Genomic DNA, 18,933 nt, shown 5'->3' on the forward strand with positions numbered 1-18,933 from the left:
TGGACTACATAAAGACAAGATGATAAAGCTGTCAATTCATGAGCTCGCTGAAACATACCGAGTTCCAAACCAATGAAAACACAGAAAGAAGAAGAAGAAGAAGAAGTACCCACACTACTGATGGAGTAGAATTTTTGTTTTTTGAAGTTTGAATTTTTGTTCTTTGTAGCATCTTTGCCAGAACGCGAGCTGTTTTCTAGCTCTGTATAGGTTGCTCGCTGGAGACAAGTGGCTAGAGACTGCTCCGGAAACCACGCATTAAGATTAAGATTAGTTGCAGCGCAACCACTTCAAAAGTTGATGAATGCGGTGAGCGTGGATCGAACACGCGACCTTCAGATCTTCAGTCTGACGCTCTCCCAACTGAGCTATCCCCGCTTGAGCTTAATAAAATTAGTCCAATTCACAGCAATTCTTCTTTGTGACGCCAGATGTTGTACAGCGGCTACTCTAACGAGTTCCTCTTCAATCTCCTCCTAGTATCTGTGAGATCTTCTAATGACAAGGACGAAGGTGGCAATAACGTTTTCAGATGAGATTTCCTGGGGCAGCTCCAAGCAGTAGGCCGGCGATGCGCGCGGCGTCTTCTCCGTGATCGCCCCAATCTATTGTGATCGAAGCCAAAACGGGCATCTGGATCAAGCTCAGTATGAGAATCAAATGATCATTGCCTACGCGTGCTTGGCGAGTGAAAGAGGCTAAAAGTTTGTTTGGCTGAATTCTGGAAAGTAGTGAATCAGATGATAAACAGCATTTACCTCGAACCGCCATCTGGACGAACTTGGAAATCTGTTCCGCTTTGCGCTTCAAAGGCTTACTATAAGAACAGGAGCTTTTTCTGTTCTGTTGTTTTTCTTTTCTTTTTTTTATTCAATTCACTTTCAGATTGAATCAGATAAAAGTTCCAAGGATTGTGGAATTGAGTCAGTTTTTACTTCTTACCTTTTTATATTTTCTTTCTTTCCAGTCAGTACTGTTATGAGACGTTCCCAGCACCGAGCTCGCGTCGCGGGGCCATTCGGTGTGCACGTACTCGCATCCGGCGACATGCAAAGACTTGAAGCTCCTCACCCTGCAACGTTCTCGCGAAGCCCGTAACAAGTTCTCCCGATGATTTTTCTGTGTCGATGTTCGTCACTTGCAACTCATCGCTATCCTCTGATTTAAAGGGTGTTACGGCAGCCCAGTGCGGCTTTCAAACCGGCTGCAGCCTTGGTCTTAATTGCTAGGGCCTCCATGCGTCAAGATTTTGAGGCAGTCACGAGTATTATTTGATGCTTTGTTGCTTTTGCTCCTAAGAGCAGATCAAAGCGAAAAATCTTCGGATCTGCAGGTGGCGCTTTATTCTCCACAGAAGGAACCCACCTGGAGAGCTCAGCCCTCGACGCATGGATGCCTCAGGAACCGGCGCTTGTCAAGGCATGCAATGGGAGGCATCTAAATAGCAGAGGCTCTACATTGGTTGTCTAGAATGGCGCACTGTCTGCACTGCGTAGCGATTCCAAGTTCAACGTTTAGGAAGCTTGGCATCAGTGACATCCCCACGAAGAAAATCCCGCTCGGGAGATGGAGTAAAAATACCGCAAGGTGTACGCTACAAACTGAGAAGCAGGTAAGGGTCGATTTGTGGTTTTCCTGGGTTCATGTGGCTCAATTGTTCAGTGGATTGTATTAGGGATCTACGCCTTCCACAGGCAAGGGTGCAGTACCAGGTGTTCGAGATACAGTATGGGACCAAAAGCAGCTTGCTGTGCCAAGCAACCCGAAGCTTCAGCAGAACACGCATGCAGATGTCATTGTGGTTGGAGGAGGAATCGCTGGTATAAGCGTAGCCTACAATCTTGCCAAAGCTGGCAAACAGGTTGTAGTCTTGGAGGCTCGTGCGATAGGTGAGTTTCGTTTGTCCTATTGTTCACTTATAGCAACAGAAAACTTTAGGAAGCGGCCAAACGGGCAAGACAACTGCACATCTTATGCCATGGTTTGATGACTACTACTTCGAAGCAGAGAGCACCCTTGGGAGTGATAAATTGAACCTCATTGCTGATGCACAATATGGCGCGATTGATTGGATAGAGAATGTCGTCAAGGAAGAGGGTATTGAATGCAATTTTAGAAGACTTCCAGGGTACCTTGTGCCAGTTGAAGACGACCAACAGAATGCCGAAAAAATCCGTAAAGTAGAGACCAAGCATGTTTGGTGGACCTGATTTTCTGATCAGCCGGGTTGATTCCAGGAGTACGAAGCATGCAAACGAGCGGGTTTAAATGACGTGCGGCTCGAGGATTTGAAACACGATCCCAAAAACGGAAATTTTGGCATGGCCCTTGTCTTTCCAAACGCGGGGGAGTTCCAGCCGATATTGTAAGCCCGTTTCTTCCCCTTTCATTGCTTTGCACGAGCTGAAACACACCTTCTGGAAAGGTATGTTAAGGGGCTGGCAGAGGCAGCCAAGAAGCATGGAGCTCAAATCTTCGAGCAGACATCAGTCGTTCAACATGAAGGGACTAAAGTCGTAACGGACGCAGGTCACACCGTCACAGCCAAGGCTCTCGTCTTAGCTACAAACTCCCCCATCAACAAAAACTTGGCAATTCATGCTCGACAGTACGCACGACGAAGCTACGTGGTTGGCCTCAAAGTTCCCAAGGGAGCTATCGAGTAAGAAATTGCTTTTTCTTTGAATACTATAGAGGTGTGTTTTTTCCTACAGCCGCGCCTCATGGTGGGATACAGCCTCTCCTTACCATTACGTAAGGCTTGAGGACAAGGACGACTATGAAGTCTTGGTCGTTGGTGGAGAGGATCACAAAGTTGGAATTGAGCCGAATCAATACTTGGACCGGCATGGCAGTCTAGAGGCATGGGCTCGTTCTCACTGGCCTGCAGCTCAGGAGCTACTGTACAAGTGGTCTGGCCAGGTTGGTCTGAGATTGGTGAACAAGTCTAACTTGTTTCATTTTACTAGGTCTATATGCCATCAGATTTCCTCCATCTACACGGTCATGATCCATTGAACACCGAGAATGTTTATGTTGCGACCGGTGAGTGTTGCCCGTTCTTAAACAAATTGTGTTTACGGATTCGAGTATGTTTGATTCAGGTGACAGCGGCCAGGGAATGACTGGTGGCACTATAGCTGGTGTAGTGATTTCGAATTCGATTCTCGGACACAAACACAGATGGGGCGACCTCTTTGATCCTTCTCGGTTCCCTCCGGCTTCACTGACCTCGGCCCAAATGCTTGCCCAAGAAGTCGGGGAGAATATTGAGGTAAGCTTCTGTTTTCACTCGGATTAAGTTCAAGCCACTTCATTACAGGGTTTTAAAAACGTCCTCCCGGGACAAGGACTGACGAAGCTCACCGTGGACAGCATCCTACTTGACGAGGGAGCTATCATCCAAGAAGGATTGAACAAAGAAGCAGTATATAGAGACTCTTCAGGGAACGTGCAGAGATATTCCGGTATGGAAGAAACGCTCCTTTCATGTTCTAAAAGTTTACAATTTCTCTGCACAGCTATATGTCCACACTTAGGCTGCGCCGTCAAGTGGAACCCGAGCGATAAGACGTTCGACTGCCCTTGCCATGGATCGCAGTTTGATGTACAGGGTGTGGTCGTAAACGGACCTTCTCCAACAAACTTGACTCCAATGTCCTACAACTGAGGAACACACAACGATTTTGTAACCCGGCGGCAATGAAACTCCTGTTCATATAAATAATGAAAGATGGAGCAGGAATCATTTTCAAACCTGCCAGCGATGTCCTCATGGAAATCCATTCTCGTCGCACCACTTACCCTTAGCCTGGTGTTGTCACAAAAGTTGAAACTGAACCAAGAACAGCAAGGAACTTACGACTGGAATCAGACTAAACCCGTGGCTGTTGTACTGAACTGCTTTGGAATTTGCTCTGGAGCGAAGATCTTTTAGTGGGGACGATGTTGCTTCGTGGACATGGTTGCTGTCCGATCATATGGTATGGTTTCCACGCTGAGACCAGCCTGGTCCATTCTTCGAGAGAGTGCATCAGTCCACAAATCAACTTGGACTACGAGCGGCAGTTTTGCATGTCAAGGCTCGATACATCCTTCACCGCGTCTTCGACACAGCCACCAAACCAGTCTACCCGATAGATTGGCACGCTCAAGCCGATTTCTCCGCAACCTTTCTTACAGATGGGATAAGGTAAGGAGTCCGTGGTGATATACGAAAAACAATCTTTTTTGTAGATCCTGCTGCAAATGCCGATATAGTAGCGTCGTTGATTGGTGACAATCAGTTTTCCGTCTCAGAAAATGTCAGCGTATGGCAGCGAAACATCAGGAAACAGAACACTTGGAAGCTTGTCACCTGCATTTCTTTTTTAAAGTTAACAGCTTTGAAGCACAACCTGGATGCACGTAGTATCCTCCTGGCATCCACATGAGCAGCGACTGCACCTTGAGCAAGCTTCCAGATCCAGCCAAGCTCGAAAACATTCGTCGCAGATGAATCACAGGTTGCCAAAACTAGTTTCTTACCATCCGCCCAGGAACGCGCAACATCGGCCAAACGACTAGTGATGATAACATGAGGCCGACATTGCTGTAGCACCTGGACGATTGCAGCTAGAACCCTGTTGTCAACTAGTGACATCGGGTAAAAATCAAGTCATACCAATCACTTACGTCAGAAGGAAGAACTCCTTTCTTCACTGCTGCAGGAAGAAGAGGTCATCGCAAATTCTTCTGAGCTGCTAGAAGATGAGCTGAGCCTGGGCGAGACATTTTAGAACTACGTAAGCTTGGCACTGGAGCAGCTCCAATGCCGCATTGGGACTCACATCCAATCCGCACGAAATCTCTCCGCCGCAAAAAAGATAAAATATCGAACCAAAACACGATTCGAGCTGCCTGCTACTCACCAGGAGCAGCGCGCGTGAAACACTTCTTCGAGTTGCCCGTTTCGGGCAAATGCTGTTATCGTTTCAGTCCGTACCTTTCGGGCGTCAATGAAAAACCTTTTCGCCTATTCCCTCTACTCAAGCGCAAAAGTAGTTACTGACTGGTCTTGATGAAAATCCAATTGTTGGTTGAGCTTTCTCAGCTCCAGTAGACCAAGCACAGAACAAATGCAAGGAGCAGCTTGAATCCGTGAGTCGCTGTCCCCTAATGGTCGCACCTTGCTGGATGGATCGTGGAAAAAACTAGATCCAGAGCAATCGTTGCCACATATGTCACCAGGCTGCCCGGCCCAGGAACATAAAACCATGGTTTCTCATCGTTTTGAGTTGTGGACTGGCAGATGTGAGCTTGGTGGCTGCAAAGGACGACCTCGGCAATATTTTCTCTCATGTTTTATGTTTCTTCGTTTTCTTTTTTCTTCAGGCTCGAAAGATTCCTCCACACCAGCTACCAACGAATCAAAGATAATGCGGTGAGCGTGGATCGAACACGCGGCCTTCAGATCCAGTCTGGCGCTCTCCCAAACTGAGCTTGGATGGTTTTAGACAATAACTTCAATATGATTAAGTTAAAATGTAAAAGCATACCTCTACAATGAGAGTTTGGGGGCTGCAGCGATCTCGATCAAACCACTACAGCGGCTACTCTATAAATTACTCTTTAATCTCCTCATCCCAGTCGCGTACAATAAGCTTATTACTGTCTATCAAATACCGAAAATGAGTAAAATCACTTGGACCGGACTGATTGCAGCATTTTCCCAAAACGGGCATCTAGGAGAAACCAGGCAGTGTTTGACGCGTTGTGTGAAGAGAAGTCCATAGCATCATGGACGGCGATCAGGCCTCAATGTCCCCGGATGTTGTATATGGTACGGTGTCCTGGACAGTGATCGATCCAAAACTCCTGAATCGATCAGGCCCTCAATTTCTTCCAGAAGTTCCCACAATGTATGGGCACGAGCCGGGACGGAAACCCTGTTCTTATCTCTGCGTGCTATCCTGGACCAGGCAGCAGCTCTTCGATTCGATGCCCGAGATGGATCTCATCAGCTCCACGGCGGCGTTCCAGGCATTGCGTGTTTGATTCCATGCCCGAGCACAACGCCATGTTGTTGGGGATCACTAGAGGTGACGCGCTAGGCTGAGGCGAGATGGGCGATCGCAAGGCAAGGGTGAGCGGGCTGATCCTCTAGGAGATTCCCTTCAACCATCGTGAACGTTCTTGAGAGGGGAGATTTGCGGAGCTTGTTCCGATTTACGTAATCAAAAAGGCGAATATGGGTTAAATTAGAAGAGCGAGTTTGTGTGAATTACATGAACTTGGTTACTCCTTTGTTTCAAAGAGGACTTTCTGGTACGGTGACGATCTTGCAACCCATTTCCAGCTTCACCTTTGGTGTGATGTACTCTCCAGCCATGATATATTCGGACATGATCTCGTAAAAGTGCTCTGTGTAGTGAATGCCATCAAAAGTGAAATACTTGCTGGGATCCTTACACACCGTGTAAACAGCATTGGTCTGGTTCAGTGGAGCACACCCGCAAAGACCCTCACCATCACAGTTAAATTTGCCACCTCCACCGCAGCATGACTGGAGTGAGTTCGTGAAACCAAACTCCTTCATATTCTCCAAAACATAGGTGTTTGCTGCAAACCAATCGAAATAATAGACAGTGAGACCTTGGTATTTTTGCGTCAGCTCCTCCGTCAGCCTCTGGATGTTGGTGTTGAAGTAGGAGATAATCTGGGCAATCTCAACAATGCAACCATCCTTGTCATAGTGGAATGTACCAGCGGGGTACTGTTGGAAAGATTGGAGATAGTTTGGAGAGCAATCGGCACGGGGCATGTTGTAGAGCACAACATGACGAGCTCCGTGAGCATATAGCTTCTGAATTCCATCGGCCAGGCCTTGGATCACGGCCGGGATGGTGACATTGATCACGTGGCCGCCTCCCAGTGGCAAACCAAAGTTGATATCGTCCCCTCCAATCTCGACCGAGTAGAGTGCATTCTCGTACCATGGTTTGCTCGCCTGGCGACCATATCGACCCTCGACAAACTCCTGGTGGCGCACGAAGTCGTCAACCTGGGCGGACAAGACATGTGGGCTCGAGTATGGCTGGTTCTCGACCTTGATCACCGTGGCTCCGGCGTATCCAAAGTTGAGGCTCTCGAACTCGGTGCCATTGTACTTGAGGCTGGGAGTTCCAAGGTTGTCGAGGCGGAGCTTCTGGAGCAGGAGGTCGGGGATGACGAGCCCGTCGCAGTAGCGTCCAGTGGGCTTCCCGTAGGTGATCCCGTATGGGTACCTGCCCGATAAAGTCTTGCCGCCACCGGCTTCAATGTCGCGGTTGCCGCCATCGCTGAGAGAATCTGCAAAGGTGAAGACTGCGGTTGGACAGATCGACGAGCTCGACTTTGGCGTTGCTGGCGTTGCTGGCGTTGCTCGTGCCTGAGAAAGCAGCACAATGTTAAGCAAAAGAGCAAAGATTGCAAGAACAGTTCCAGAACAAGAAGCCATCACAGCTGATGGATCTGTAGAAGTGTTGGAGGCCAAAGTTTATATAATGGATCCCAATCTCTTGAACAAGAGCTGTCACAGCTAAAACTAGTTCCATATCCATTTCGAGTTACCAAGGAGATTGAAATATCTTCAGAGAGTTTGGTAAAAGGTTAATAAGCCAGTCAGCCCTAAAACAGATGTCAGAATTGGCAAACTATGGCAGCGCCAACGACGCTCGAGTGGAACATCTTCTCTAGGGCTTTAATTCTCTTGGTGATCTTAGCCTAGTGAGGTCTTACTTGAGGCTGGAACCTTGCTTGATCGATCCTGACCTTTGCAGATTGCTACAGACCTTCTGAGAATGTATGGATCGCTCCAGGAGGCTTGATTGGCTGGCGAGAGTCTTAAGAAGTTGGGGCAGAGAGATCTGGTGGCTTGGAATGCGATGAACGACGCTTATGCCCAGTGCGGGCTATGCAAAGAAAGGCATTTGCGATTCACGAGAGGATGCTTACAAATTCACGTACACGACGCTTCTCTCCTGCTATGACAATCTGGGCGACGTAGAAAAGATCCATGCGCACCACTGCATTTGCAATGTGGAATCCAGATAAGGTGTTTGAATAGTGGGACGTGGGGCTGTGGACTGCAATCCTCCAGGACCTAAGGATTATGGAAGCCATCCAAGTGATAGAACAACAAGGTTTCGAGCGAGCAGCTTTATGCTGCCTGCTCTCCTCCAGATTGTGGAAGGTAATAGTTGTTGATCTGCTCAGGTCTCCAGGAATCACGCACCTGTATACAGAGTGTGATTGACATGTGAATTGCAACTCATTTTCTCTTCACAGATCTTTTCTGTTGTATGCCTAGTATGTGCCTCAGCCGCTCGTTGGGTACCCTGGATGGTGGCCAATACATGTACACATGTAGGCCGGGAGAGTTCTTTCATCGTCTCGTGGACTGCCATGATCACGAATTACCAAGTACGGCCGGAGCGATGGAAAATGAGATGGCCTCCAAGATTGCTTGGTATAAAAAATCTTGGGTTTAAGCATTTCTATTCAAATTCTTCCGCTTCTATCGGCCTGCTCTTCTTGTGAGCTGGAAAATCTGTTAATCCAGCCCCTGGATATTTCTGATCTCCCTTCCTGTGCCCTTTATCTATCGGTAGCTACTGCAAGATAGATCCGATGCAGGCTAGATGCTCAATACCTCGAATGCCATATGGCCATGTGCCTTGCGATCTAGCGTCCTTGCGATCAATCTATTCTGTTCATTGCCATCGATCCTTTCTGATCAAGCCTTTTTCTTTCTGCATGCGTTTTCCCTCGCTTTGAGTGGCGAGATTTTCATTCGAAACTTCGCGCAGCTTGATCGAATCATCAAAGACACAAGGCCAAGTTTGGACTCCAGAGATCCTCTTCAATGTGTACTTGCGATGATCGGGGAGAGAGGTTTTGTGGAGAACATATTTCTGAACGAGGAGACTCGAGAAAGAAAATGGCAAAGATCAGGTTCTACAGGGAAAAAAAGTGATCAGTGCTCGATAGATTCACATACCCTGGTAAGACAGTCAGAGTTGTTTTAAATTCACAATCTTCCACCATGAACTTGAAATCTTTAACCTGTGAATTATTATCCACAGTAATATCACAAGGTACATTTGTGTCATATATCTTCCTTCTGGTTTTTTAACTTGGGTAGGTGGTGCAACAAACAAATTTGTGGGGAGGAACTTATATTCTTCGATAGGACCAAGCCAGGGGCTTTTGGAAGAAAGGTGGGAAACATTTTCGCAAATGTTCTTCCATCCATCCCAGCTCTTGAGGTATCCTTCCACTATGCAAGCATATCAAGGTCTGAAACTACAGGCTCCAGTCGGCCATGATCATCATGGCCTCATATCTTTGTTTGAGGATAAGATCACTGACATGTTTGTGTGTGAGAAAGGATTCATAACTGCACCTTTTGCAATGGAGCAAGAAATTTCTAATGTTTGTTTATTTTGCTAGATGTCGTGAAACAAGCGAGGCAAAGGAGGACGAGCAAGCGGTGATTGCCGGGCTGGAGGAGGAGCATAGAATCAGTTAGAACGCTCAAATTTCGTGGGTATGACCATAACCGGAGAAAGCATATCAGCTGTTTTGTGGTACGCTTGTTTCTTCCAGTTGTATAAGAATTCAATCCAAGGGCCCCGTAGGAAGTGCCAACTTTGCTATGGCCTCGTCCAGCTTTATCGCAAAGTCTTAAGGACATCCAGAGCAAGCGAGCGTAAGACGTTTCCCGTGAGTGGCGATCCACCGAGCACCCTCTGAGAGAGCTTCGAGCCTGTCAGCCGGCACCATCTTCTGGCACCATCCGTCGACTGACTTGGAGCTTGGGAGAAGTTGACAGCGTCTTGTTTAAGGTACATTTTACTAACACGATCTCCCTTCCAGGAAGAAAGGAAGCGTCTCTTTCCCCGTCTAGAACCCGAGAATTCCTTACCTTGGAAAAACCGGCAGATATCAAGAGCAGGATCATCACAGTTCCCGACCCATCGTTTCTTCATCATAAATTTGATTTTATCATTTGGATATGTTTGCGTCTAGAGTTTCGCCAGAGGAGGAAAAATTGGGCTCAACTTATGAGTTGGATCCTCCGGGTTTGATCGTGGAGTCGAAAAGCTCTATGCGTCCATAGTGTTCCCGTTTGAGATCTCTCACTTTTCCCACTGAACTAAATGGTGAAACCATTGTGCTCACCGCTGCTTTGGGTGCTCGGTCTTTTGTTGCTTAAAGCTGCTCTATGCATCAATGCCGCTTGCGCTTCTTTCTCTTAGACCTCGTGATGCAAGGCGTCTCTGTGCGAGGCCGGACCGAGATCACGAGCTCGAAAAGTCAATGCAGGGTCAATTATAGTCAATGCAAGGTCTTCAAAGACTATGTCTTCATTTGCTCAAGCTCGATCGCCCCAAGGTCTTCTCGAAAAACCGCCGACCCAGGAATGTATGGTATAAGATTTATTTCTTTGGACCGGAATGTAAACAGCATGTACCCCACCCCGACTCGAGAAGAAGACTATATCTGGCGATGCTGCACGGGTACAAAACACTCGGCTCGATCCAGGCTGTAAACCCTAAACCATATCAGGGAGGAAACTCTCAATAAGAAGGTAAATTCTAATCCGCTCACTCTACATGCTCATTTGGTTATCTTGTTAGTTATGCGCCGTTCTACAGGGCAAAGGGTGGCCCCTGCCGAGGATCTGGCTAAGCAGTATGGTACCAGGACTTGGCTCATGGTTTCTGAACTCGGGTTTCATAACCGGTGCCCAAGAACGGATGAGCTTGTTCAGCTGGAAAAGGTCTTGTTCGATGGCTATGGCCCGCGGGAACCTTGGTTTGGAGTAGGTGAGTTTTATGCCATGGCCGTTGGCAAACGCTATATCTGTCCCGTTTCTCCTTTAATAATCCAAAACGAAGCACTGGAAAACAGGGAACTTTTTGATCAAAGACACCGATCATTCACTTAAGGAGTTTATGGAAACTTGGATACCGGAGCAGTATCACTGGAAAGTTGGCAATGTACAATCCAACCCTCGGTTCCACCAAGTTTGTCAAGCCTTTCAAACGGGATTTTTGCCTTATCTACAGGGCCGAGTTTATGTGCTTTATGCCAGCGAAATTCATCCAAAGGCTGTTCATCGAATATAAGTTAAAATTTGGTAAAGGTTGTGCTAATAAAACAGCCCCAATAAAGGCCAAAATCATTGATAATTGTTCCCATTAAAAAAAACATTTGATACCCTAAACCTTCACTTCTGAGCGTGGATCGAACACGTGCCTTCAGATCTTCAGTGATCCCTGCTTATCTTCACACATATCACAAGCGTATTAAGTTTTGGCAGCGTTCTAGAGGAGTGAGATCGCTTTACATTGTTAGAAAATGTCTAGCTGATATAATCTGGCTCAATCAAAACTCACAAGATCACAACATTTTTCCAGCGATTGGCTTTTTCTCTGAAACATGCAAATATATGGCAATGGAAATGGATGCCCCTTGATCACTCTATTCTCTAGTCAGCTCAACATCAAACAACAGCAAACAACAAACTTGATACTCTCCAAGGGGAGGGGGCGCGCCATAGTGTGGGTTCCTGTTTGCCTTTGGGCCGTCATAGTCGCTGGTGTGGACCTCTCCAAGGAGCTTCCTGCCGTTGAGAGCCTGGAAGAAAAAAGAGTGATAGAGAGAGAGAGAGAGAAGAAGAAGAAGAACTTATAGTTAACAACAGAAAATGTGAAACGTAGGAGAAGATTATCAACCTGGCCCTGTTCAGCCAGCAAGCTCGCATCTGCAAACCAATTAAAAACAGTAGGAAACTAGATTGTGGAGGAAAATAACAAAGAAATGAAATCTATATGTGCCCTCTACCTTTGTCTCCACTAGTAGCAAAAGCGGCAGTGATGAGCAGGCATGAGAGCAGGGCTGCGAGCACAAGCTTGCGAGAAGGAGCCATTTCTATACTAAGAGAGCCTATAGATCCAAACCAGGAAAGAAAGAATGAGAAATACAAAGGCCACGCTCCCGTAGATAAAGGCCGAGGAGCACAGACTCACACAAAAGCTGGCACAGTCTTCGAAGAAATGCAATTGTTGTCCACTGAGTGGCCAAAAGCTAACGTGGATAACCATGGTAGCACCACCGTTACCAACACTGGATAAAACTTCGCTTTATATGTTAATAATGTGGAATCAAGGAGAGTGAAGAAAGATGGGAGAGATATTGACTAGTAGACTTTATCAGGAGAATAGTTGTTGCAATGTGGGCTTGCAGCAATCCTCAGTCTGGAGTTGGATGAAAGGCTGTTACGGGCTCTCCAAACCTTACAGATCAAAAGGAGATGTATAGCGATGTAGAGCAGACGCGGGATGGAGCTCCTCGAGAACTTTTTATGTAGTGCTCTTGCTAGGAACGATGACAAGCTTATAAAAACTTCCACGAAGTATGAGGAACACCCAAGTATTGCCAGAGAAACCGCAAATTGCCCGTTTTGGGCATTTGCCGCGAGCATTACATTCCACGGCTCCAGTCAAACCCAGAGGATCCACTCCCGGATAGTGGACAGCGGCTACTCCTCCACAATTTCCTTATCCAGTCTTATGGCAAACGTGGCAGTGTCGGCGATGTGTCTCTGCGATCGATCGCCCCAATCTCTCCATCATGATTCAAGCATATGCCCGAAGTGGGCATCTGGATGAAGAGTGTAACGTTTTTGATCAATCTCATTCTCCCAATCCAGTCACGTAAAATGAGATAATAACTGTCTATGTGCAGCCTTGCTAGAAAAACGTTTGTTTGATCAAATGCCAGAAAGGAGTGAATCATGGTAACAACAGTTGCCCAAAACGGGCATCTGGACGAAGACAGGGCGGTGTTTGACGCAATGCCGATCGATAAGAAGACCATGGCATCGTGGACGGCGATGCTCCAGGGCTACACCCAAAACTCCCGGATTGGTCAGGCCCTCCAGATGTTCCCGGGCCACAATACAGTCGCCGAGACGCTGTTCTTATCAGGATGTCTCTCAGAGACCATCATCGCTTGGACCCGCTCGACGCCGCCGCTGAGCAATCGAATCTCTTCTCTCTGCCTGAACTTGCTCTCATATCCAGGCGCTGAGTGCATCGATCGCGTGCGCCATTAAACTTGAGGCAGAGTTCCAATGAGCCGGAGCTTCTGGAGCAGGAGGTCGGGGATGCCAAGCCCATCGCAGTAGCATCCCGTGGGCGTCCTATAGCATATGGATATATGGCTTCAATGTCGCGGTTGCCGCCGAATGCAAAAGTGAAGACTGTGGTCGACTTTGGCGTTGCTCGTGCATGAGAAAGAAGCACAATGCTAGAAGAGCAAATATTGGAAGAACAGTTCTAGAACAGAAAACCATATCTGCTAGCGCCAAATCTATCTCACTTGGTTGACGGTAAGCTAGTCAACCCCGCAGCTGCGATTCCATGGCCGCCACTCGCTGCTCACCAGAAATCGTGCGCCAGGCGGAACGTCTCCTTGATCGCGAGCGGGGAGGGATTCAATGTAGATGTGCTTTGCATTTGCATTTGCATTGGTTTCGTGGTGGTCTTTGCCAGCCCAGGAAATCTTTGGGTGAGGTCTTGTTTGATGCTGGGGCAGGGCAACCTTGCTCGATCGTTCCTCCAGGAGTTTGGCTTTGCAGATTACTACAGAGCTTTTGAGAATTTATGGATCGCTTCAGGAGGCTCGATTGAGTTACAAGAAGTTTGGGCAGAGAGATCTGGTGGCTTGGACCGCGATGAACGCCGCTTATGCCCAGTGCGGGCTATGCAAAGAGGCATTTTTGACTTACTAGAGGATGCCTTGACAGATTTACGTACACTGCTGAGTATTCATGCTTGTCTCGTGAGGGATGGAATCAAATGGGACGTCGTCATTGGTCGCTGCGGAAATCCCAGGCAGCGTCATGTCTGGCATAAGCACAGGCATGATCAACACAATCAGCATGGAGTTTCTGTGCTCTCAGGGACGATCTTGTCAATTAGTTGTTCTTTGGAAGTCAAGGGAGAATGAGGAGGTGTTTGCTCTATAGCTTCGACTTGGTGTTTTGGAACGCCATGGGTTGGGCTTGCCGAGACGGCCATGCCGTTCTAACTGCGTGTGCTACCAGTTGCCAGCATGCGCTGCTTCAAACGAACGAACTCCATGATCGAGCGGCCAGTTTGGATCCAGTTGTGGTACTCCAAGCCTCAGAGGCTCGGCCTTGGATGGACAAACGAGATGCAGTGGTGCACAGCTCCATTCGGGCCACATCTCCAAGATGGATCATTTCCTAAACGTTAGTTTCTATCCTTGTGCCCCTCGTAACGGGCAAAAATCCAGGACTTGGCGATGGATCTGTCTAGTATCCTTGCGATCAATTCGATGTTTCCTGAGTGTTTTTCTGTCTGCAGAGATGCTGAATTTTACAAGGAAATAGGAAAAAAAAAAATTTGAAACTTGTGCAGCTTGATCGAATCATCAAAGACACAAGGCCATGCTTGGATTCTAGAGATCCTCTTCAAGATGTACTTGCGATGATCGGGGAGAGAGGCTTTGTGGAGAATATATTTCTGGATGAGGCTCGAGAAAGAAATTGCCAAGGATAAGGTTCTACAGGAAAAAAAGCTGATCAATGCTCACATTTGTGTCATATCTCTTCTTTTTTTTTTTTTTTATTTGTGCGTTTCAGTATGAATCCTTCTCACACACAAACATCTCAGTGTGATATTATCCTCAAAGAAAGATATGAGGCCGTGATAATCATGGGCAGATCGGCCGACTGCCTCATGAGAACACAACACGCTTGCGTTTTTCCTGGAGGGGAGATCGTGTTAGTAAACATCACAGAGCGAGGACCTAGCTCAACCCGAACAGAAACGTTAACTGTGGAAAACCGGCAGGAACCTTGTCGACCTTCATATCAAAATTGTCCAAGTGGCATAGGGCGTCTTCCAAATATCCAGAATACGGCAAATGCGTCATTGAAACACACGCATTTCTTCTCTGGTGCCAAATCCGGATATGGCCTCTTTCACAACACCAGCATCGGCAAAAACACCAAGCACGCAACAAGTGCGGAAATGTCCTATTGCTCAGAGAAAGAAAAGGCATGAGCCCGGAACTGGAGGAATTGGGCGACAATGCTTGGTGTGTTTGCCAACAGCCACGATAAAACTCAGTTCCTACACATTCCCGCAGGCATGTCAATGTTAGCAGCAGAATGGGTTTCTAACGCGGAAGGAAGTGGATCCCTCTCGCGTAAAGCACATAAAGTCGGCGGTGGAAGCGAGGGTTTAGGTTGGATTGTAAGTTGTTGTCCATTAAAATTAACAAAAGGCTGTACTGCGACCTCGCCAATATATTTTATTTAACACATCTCGTTTAGTTTTGTTTGAATGTATGTTGTGGCGCGCTGTTTCCTACGCGTTAGAAGCCCCATCCTCACCAAGACAGTGGCTTTCCATGGATGATGGATGCCATTTTCACGGATGGTCAAGCTCCACCTCTCGAGCTAAGACTTATCAAAATTCTTCATAAACCGATTAAACAAAACTTTAAGTTAACAAATTCCTTTAGGTAGCCGGCTAACAGGTTATGGGAGATTAGGTCACGAACGCTCAACCATTCTCTCGTGAGCAGCTCAACCATCAAAACGGAAGGTTGACCCTGGGCTTTTCGCATTGGGAGCTTTTCGAGCCCACAAGTATGCTGGCTGCATTGTAGATATGGTATGAAGTTCAATTTCTGAAGTTCAATTTCTGAAAACCATTGAACTTTCACAAACTTCTAATGCGGTGAGCGTGGATGGAACACGCGGCCTTAAGATCTTCAGTCTGACGCTCTCCCAACTGGGCTATGCCCGCTTGATAATAATTATCAACTATATTATCTGGCACATACATATCACATTACAAGTGTCATGAAATTATTGAGCGCTCTAGAGGAGTGAGATCGTAGAAATGCCACTATAGCTTATATGCTAGCTCAAAACTCAAAAGGATCACAGCAAGATTCTTCCAGGGATCGGCTTTTTTGCTGAAACATGGATGTCTAGAGGTGACTCAACAGCAAACAACAGAAAACAACAAACGTGGTAGCCGTGTAGAGGGTATAGCTCCTACACGAAAACATGGAAGAACACACAGAAACAAAGATCTATCCCATCAGCGGCGGGGGCGCGTAGTGTAGGTTCATGTTCGCGCCTGGACCGCCATAGTCGCTGATCTCTCCAAGGGGCGGGGGCGCGCCGTAGTGTGGGTTCCTGTTTGCCCCTGGAGCGTCATAGTCGCTGGTATGGACCTCTCCAAGGAGCTTCCTGCCTTTGAGAGCCTGGAAGAAAGAGAGAGAACTTCTTATAACAGGAAAGGAAAAGGAAACGTAGAAGAAGATTTCTCAACCTGGCCCTGCAAGCTTGCATCTGCAAATCCAATTCAAAACAGTGAGAAACGAGATTGTGGAGGAAGGTAACAGAGAAATGAGATCTATATGTGCTCCCTCTACCTTTGTTTCCGCTAGTAGCAAAAGCGGCAGTGATGAGCAGGCATGAGAGCAGGGCTGCGAGCACAAGCTTGCGAGAAGGAGCCATTTCTATACTAAGAGAGCCTATAGATCCAAACCAGGAGAGAAAGAATGAGAAAAACAAAGGCCAAGCTCCCGTAGATAAAGGCCGAGGAGCACAGACTCACACAAAAGCTGGCACAGACGTCGAAGGAATGCAAGTGTTGTCCACTCAGTGGCCAAGAGTTAACGTCGATAACCATGGTTCCGTTGGTGCGTTGGATAAAACGAGCTTTTCTATGTTAATGGGAATTAATATATTTTATCAGGAGAGAGAGATCTCGACTAATATATAGCGATCATTAGATGTTGGAAGCATCGAGCAACATCGTGGGATCGCAGCAATCCTTCTTTGCGACGCTCCTGAGCCAGTCTGGAGGCTCTGGCGATCTCGATCAAACCCGGAAGATCCACTCCCGGATAGTGGACAGCGGCTACTCCAAAGACAAGTTTCTCCTCAATCTCATCATTAATGCTTACGGAAAATGCGGCAGTGTCGGAGATGCGCGCCGTGTCTTCTCCGCGATCGATCACCCCAATCTCTTCTCATGGAACATTATGATCCAAGCATATGCCCGAAACGGGCATCTAGATGAAGCGCGTAACCTCTTTGATCGATCTCATTCCCCCGATCCAGTCGCATGGAATGAAATGATCACTGCCTATGCGCATCTTGGGGAGATGGAGGAAGCCAAACTATTGTTTGATCGAGTGCCAGAAAAGAGTGAAATCACCTGGACCGGAATGATAACAGCATATGCCAGAAACGGGCATCTGAACGAAGCTAGGACGGTGTTTGACGCAATGCCGATTGAGAAGAAAACCATAGCTTCGTGGACGGCAATGCTCCAGGGCTACACCCAAAACTCCCGGATCGATCAGGCCCTCGATTTCTTTCAGACGTTCCCGGCCCACAACGTGGTGTCCATCACCGCCATGGTGTCGGCGCTCGCGAGCCACGGCCGTGGCGACGAGGCCGAGATGCTGTTCTTATCCATGCCCGCGAGGAATTTGCTCTCCTGGACTGTGATGATCCAGGCCTACTCCAAGCAGCAGCGCATCGATCGCGTCCGCGAGCTCTTCGAGTCGATGCCCGAGAGGGATCTCATCAGCTCCACGGCGGCGCTCCAGGCATTCTCCCGCGGTGGCGATCTCGACTCGGCCAAGTGCGTGTTTGATTCCATGCCCGAGCACAACACCATGTCGTGGGGATCAATGGTGGTGGCGCTTGCGGAGCGGCGGCGGCTCGAGGAGGCGGCGCTGCTCCTGGAAGCTATGCCTGGCGAGAAGAGCGTGGTGGGGGCAACAGCGCTATTCCAGGCGTATGCCCGGGATGGGTATCTAGACGAGGCTGAGATGATCTTCCGCGAGATGGGTGATCGCGATACCATTGCCCATAATGCGATGCTCCAGGTCTACGCGCAGCATGGCCAGATGGGCGACGCCATTGCGGAGTTTCAATCCATGGCGTGGCGAAGCTCCTCATCATGGAACGCGATGCTCTCGGCGTATGCCCAGCACGGGCATGTGGATCACGCGGCGGGTTTCTTCGCGGCTATGCCAATCAGGAGCTCTCCCGTTGCGTGGAACGCCATGATCGCAGCGTATAGACGCAACGGCAAGGACGAGCGGGCGATTTCCTCCTTCTGGGCGATGATCCTCGAGGGGATCCCGTGCGATGCGTCGACCATCGCGAGCGTTCTTGGAAGCTGCAGTCACGCGGGGAGATTTGCCGAGGCGTGGACCTTGTTCCTGGCAATGAAGAAGGACTTTGGCGTGGATCCATCACACGAGCACTACTCGTGTGTGGCGGACGTTCTCGGCAGATCTGGACTGGTGAGAGACGCCGAGGAGCTCATCAAGACAATGCCATTCGTTCCAGATGAGCGTGGCTGCGGTGGACTGCTCAATGCTTGTAGAGTTCATAGGGATTTGGAGAGAGGAGCAAAGGTGGCGATGAATGAGTTTAAAAGTGAGAGGAGCGAGCCTGTAAGCTACATGCTTCTTGCAAACTTGGTTACCGCTAAGATACCAAGTTTGGCTTCTGATTCAAAATAGCTCTTTGTTTCATTTAGCTTTTGCAAAAGACTATCCAGCGATTGCCATCAGCAGTTTGTCTTGTAATTCGACTTCCTAGGTAGAGGCAGACAAAGAAACTCACTTGTATCATCAATCTGATCACTGGAAAGCTTTCCAAAACAAGTATAAAGAATACGATGACTACGACTCGCTTTAGTACATTTCCTACTGCAAAGGTGCTATTCGTTCCAGAGTGTTGTCGCCAACCTGAGATAAAAGAATCCCCGAACCTGATCATACAGATGATAGAAAACTCTGACCACAACTAGATCTGCTACTTTTGAATGC

The 18,933-nt window shown here is 47.9% G+C and overlaps 3 protein-coding genes and 1 non-coding gene across 4 annotated transcripts; 2 read left to right on the forward strand and 2 right to left on the reverse strand.

The window, feature by feature from the left end:
- Nucleotides 1-305: 305 nt before the first annotated feature.
- TRNAF-GAA lies at nt 306-378 on the reverse strand. The gene has a single exon. It is a non-coding gene; the product is annotated as a tRNA-Phe (tRNA).
- Nucleotides 379-1,453: 1,075 nt separating this feature from the next.
- LOC9640786 (putative Rieske 2Fe-2S iron-sulfur protein YhfW) lies at nt 1,454-3,781 on the forward strand. Its single transcript, XM_002985838.2, has 10 exons — nt 1,454-1,612; nt 1,676-1,889; nt 1,939-2,180; nt 2,238-2,365; nt 2,426-2,662; nt 2,715-2,922; nt 2,970-3,045; nt 3,105-3,274; nt 3,323-3,467; nt 3,522-3,781. Exons 1-10 carry the CDS (start codon nt 1,472-1,474, stop codon nt 3,668-3,670), a joined length of 1,710 nt encoding a protein of 569 aa, XP_002985884.1. The 5' UTR covers nt 1,454-1,471; the 3' UTR covers nt 3,671-3,781.
- A 2,508-nt stretch (nt 3,782-6,289) lies between these two features.
- Nucleotides 6,290-8,426, reverse strand: LOC9640540 (GDSL esterase/lipase At3g26430). The gene is made up of 3 exons (XM_002985935.2): nt 8,255-8,426; nt 7,987-8,045; nt 6,290-7,408 (listed from the first exon to the last, which is right to left on the reverse strand). Exons 1-3 carry the CDS (start codon nt 8,424-8,426, stop codon nt 6,290-6,292), a joined length of 1,350 nt encoding a protein of 449 aa, XP_002985981.2.
- An 8,446-nt stretch (nt 8,427-16,872) lies between these two features.
- LOC9640788 (pentatricopeptide repeat-containing protein At4g02750) lies at nt 16,873-18,624 on the forward strand. The gene has a single exon (XM_002985839.2). The coding sequence runs from the start codon at nt 16,873-16,875 to the stop codon at nt 18,622-18,624; it is 1,752 nt and encodes a 583-aa protein (XP_002985885.2).
- Nucleotides 18,625-18,933: the final 309 nt, after the last annotated feature.

The sequence above is a fragment of the Selaginella moellendorffii genome, unplaced genomic scaffold (assembly GCF_000143415.4).
Source record: "Selaginella moellendorffii unplaced genomic scaffold, v1.0 SELMOscaffold_70, whole genome shotgun sequence".
Lineage (NCBI taxonomy): Eukaryota > Viridiplantae > Streptophyta > Lycopodiopsida > Selaginellales > Selaginellaceae > Selaginella > Selaginella moellendorffii.

Excerpts from the sequence above, each read along its gene's own strand:
- LOC9640540 (XM_002985935.2), bottom strand. The coding sequence starts at position 8,426 with ATGGCAGTCCACGAGACGATGAAAGAACTCTCCCGGCCTACATGTGTA. Across the intron at positions 8,046-8,254 it reads CAATCACACTCTGTATACAG|TGGTGCGCATGGATCTTTTC; the intron begins GTGCGTGATTCC and ends TTGCAAATGCAG. Across the intron at positions 7,409-7,986 it reads TAGCAGGAGAGAAGCGTCGT|GCACGAGCAACGCCAGCAAC; the intron begins GTACGTGAATTT and ends CTGCTTTCTCAG.
- LOC9640788 (XM_002985839.2), top strand. The coding sequence starts at position 16,873 with ATGTTGGAAGCATCGAGCAACATCGTGGGATCGCAGCAATCCTTCTTT.
- LOC9640786 (XM_002985838.2), top strand. The coding sequence starts at position 1,472 with ATGGCGCACTGTCTGCACTGCGTAGCGATTCCAAGTTCAACGTTTAGG. Across the intron at positions 3,046-3,104 it reads GAATGTTTATGTTGCGACCG|GTGACAGCGGCCAGGGAATG; the intron begins GTGAGTGTTGCC and ends TGTTTGATTCAG. Across the intron at positions 3,468-3,521 it reads GAACGTGCAGAGATATTCCG|CTATATGTCCACACTTAGGC; the intron begins GTATGGAAGAAA and ends TTCTCTGCACAG.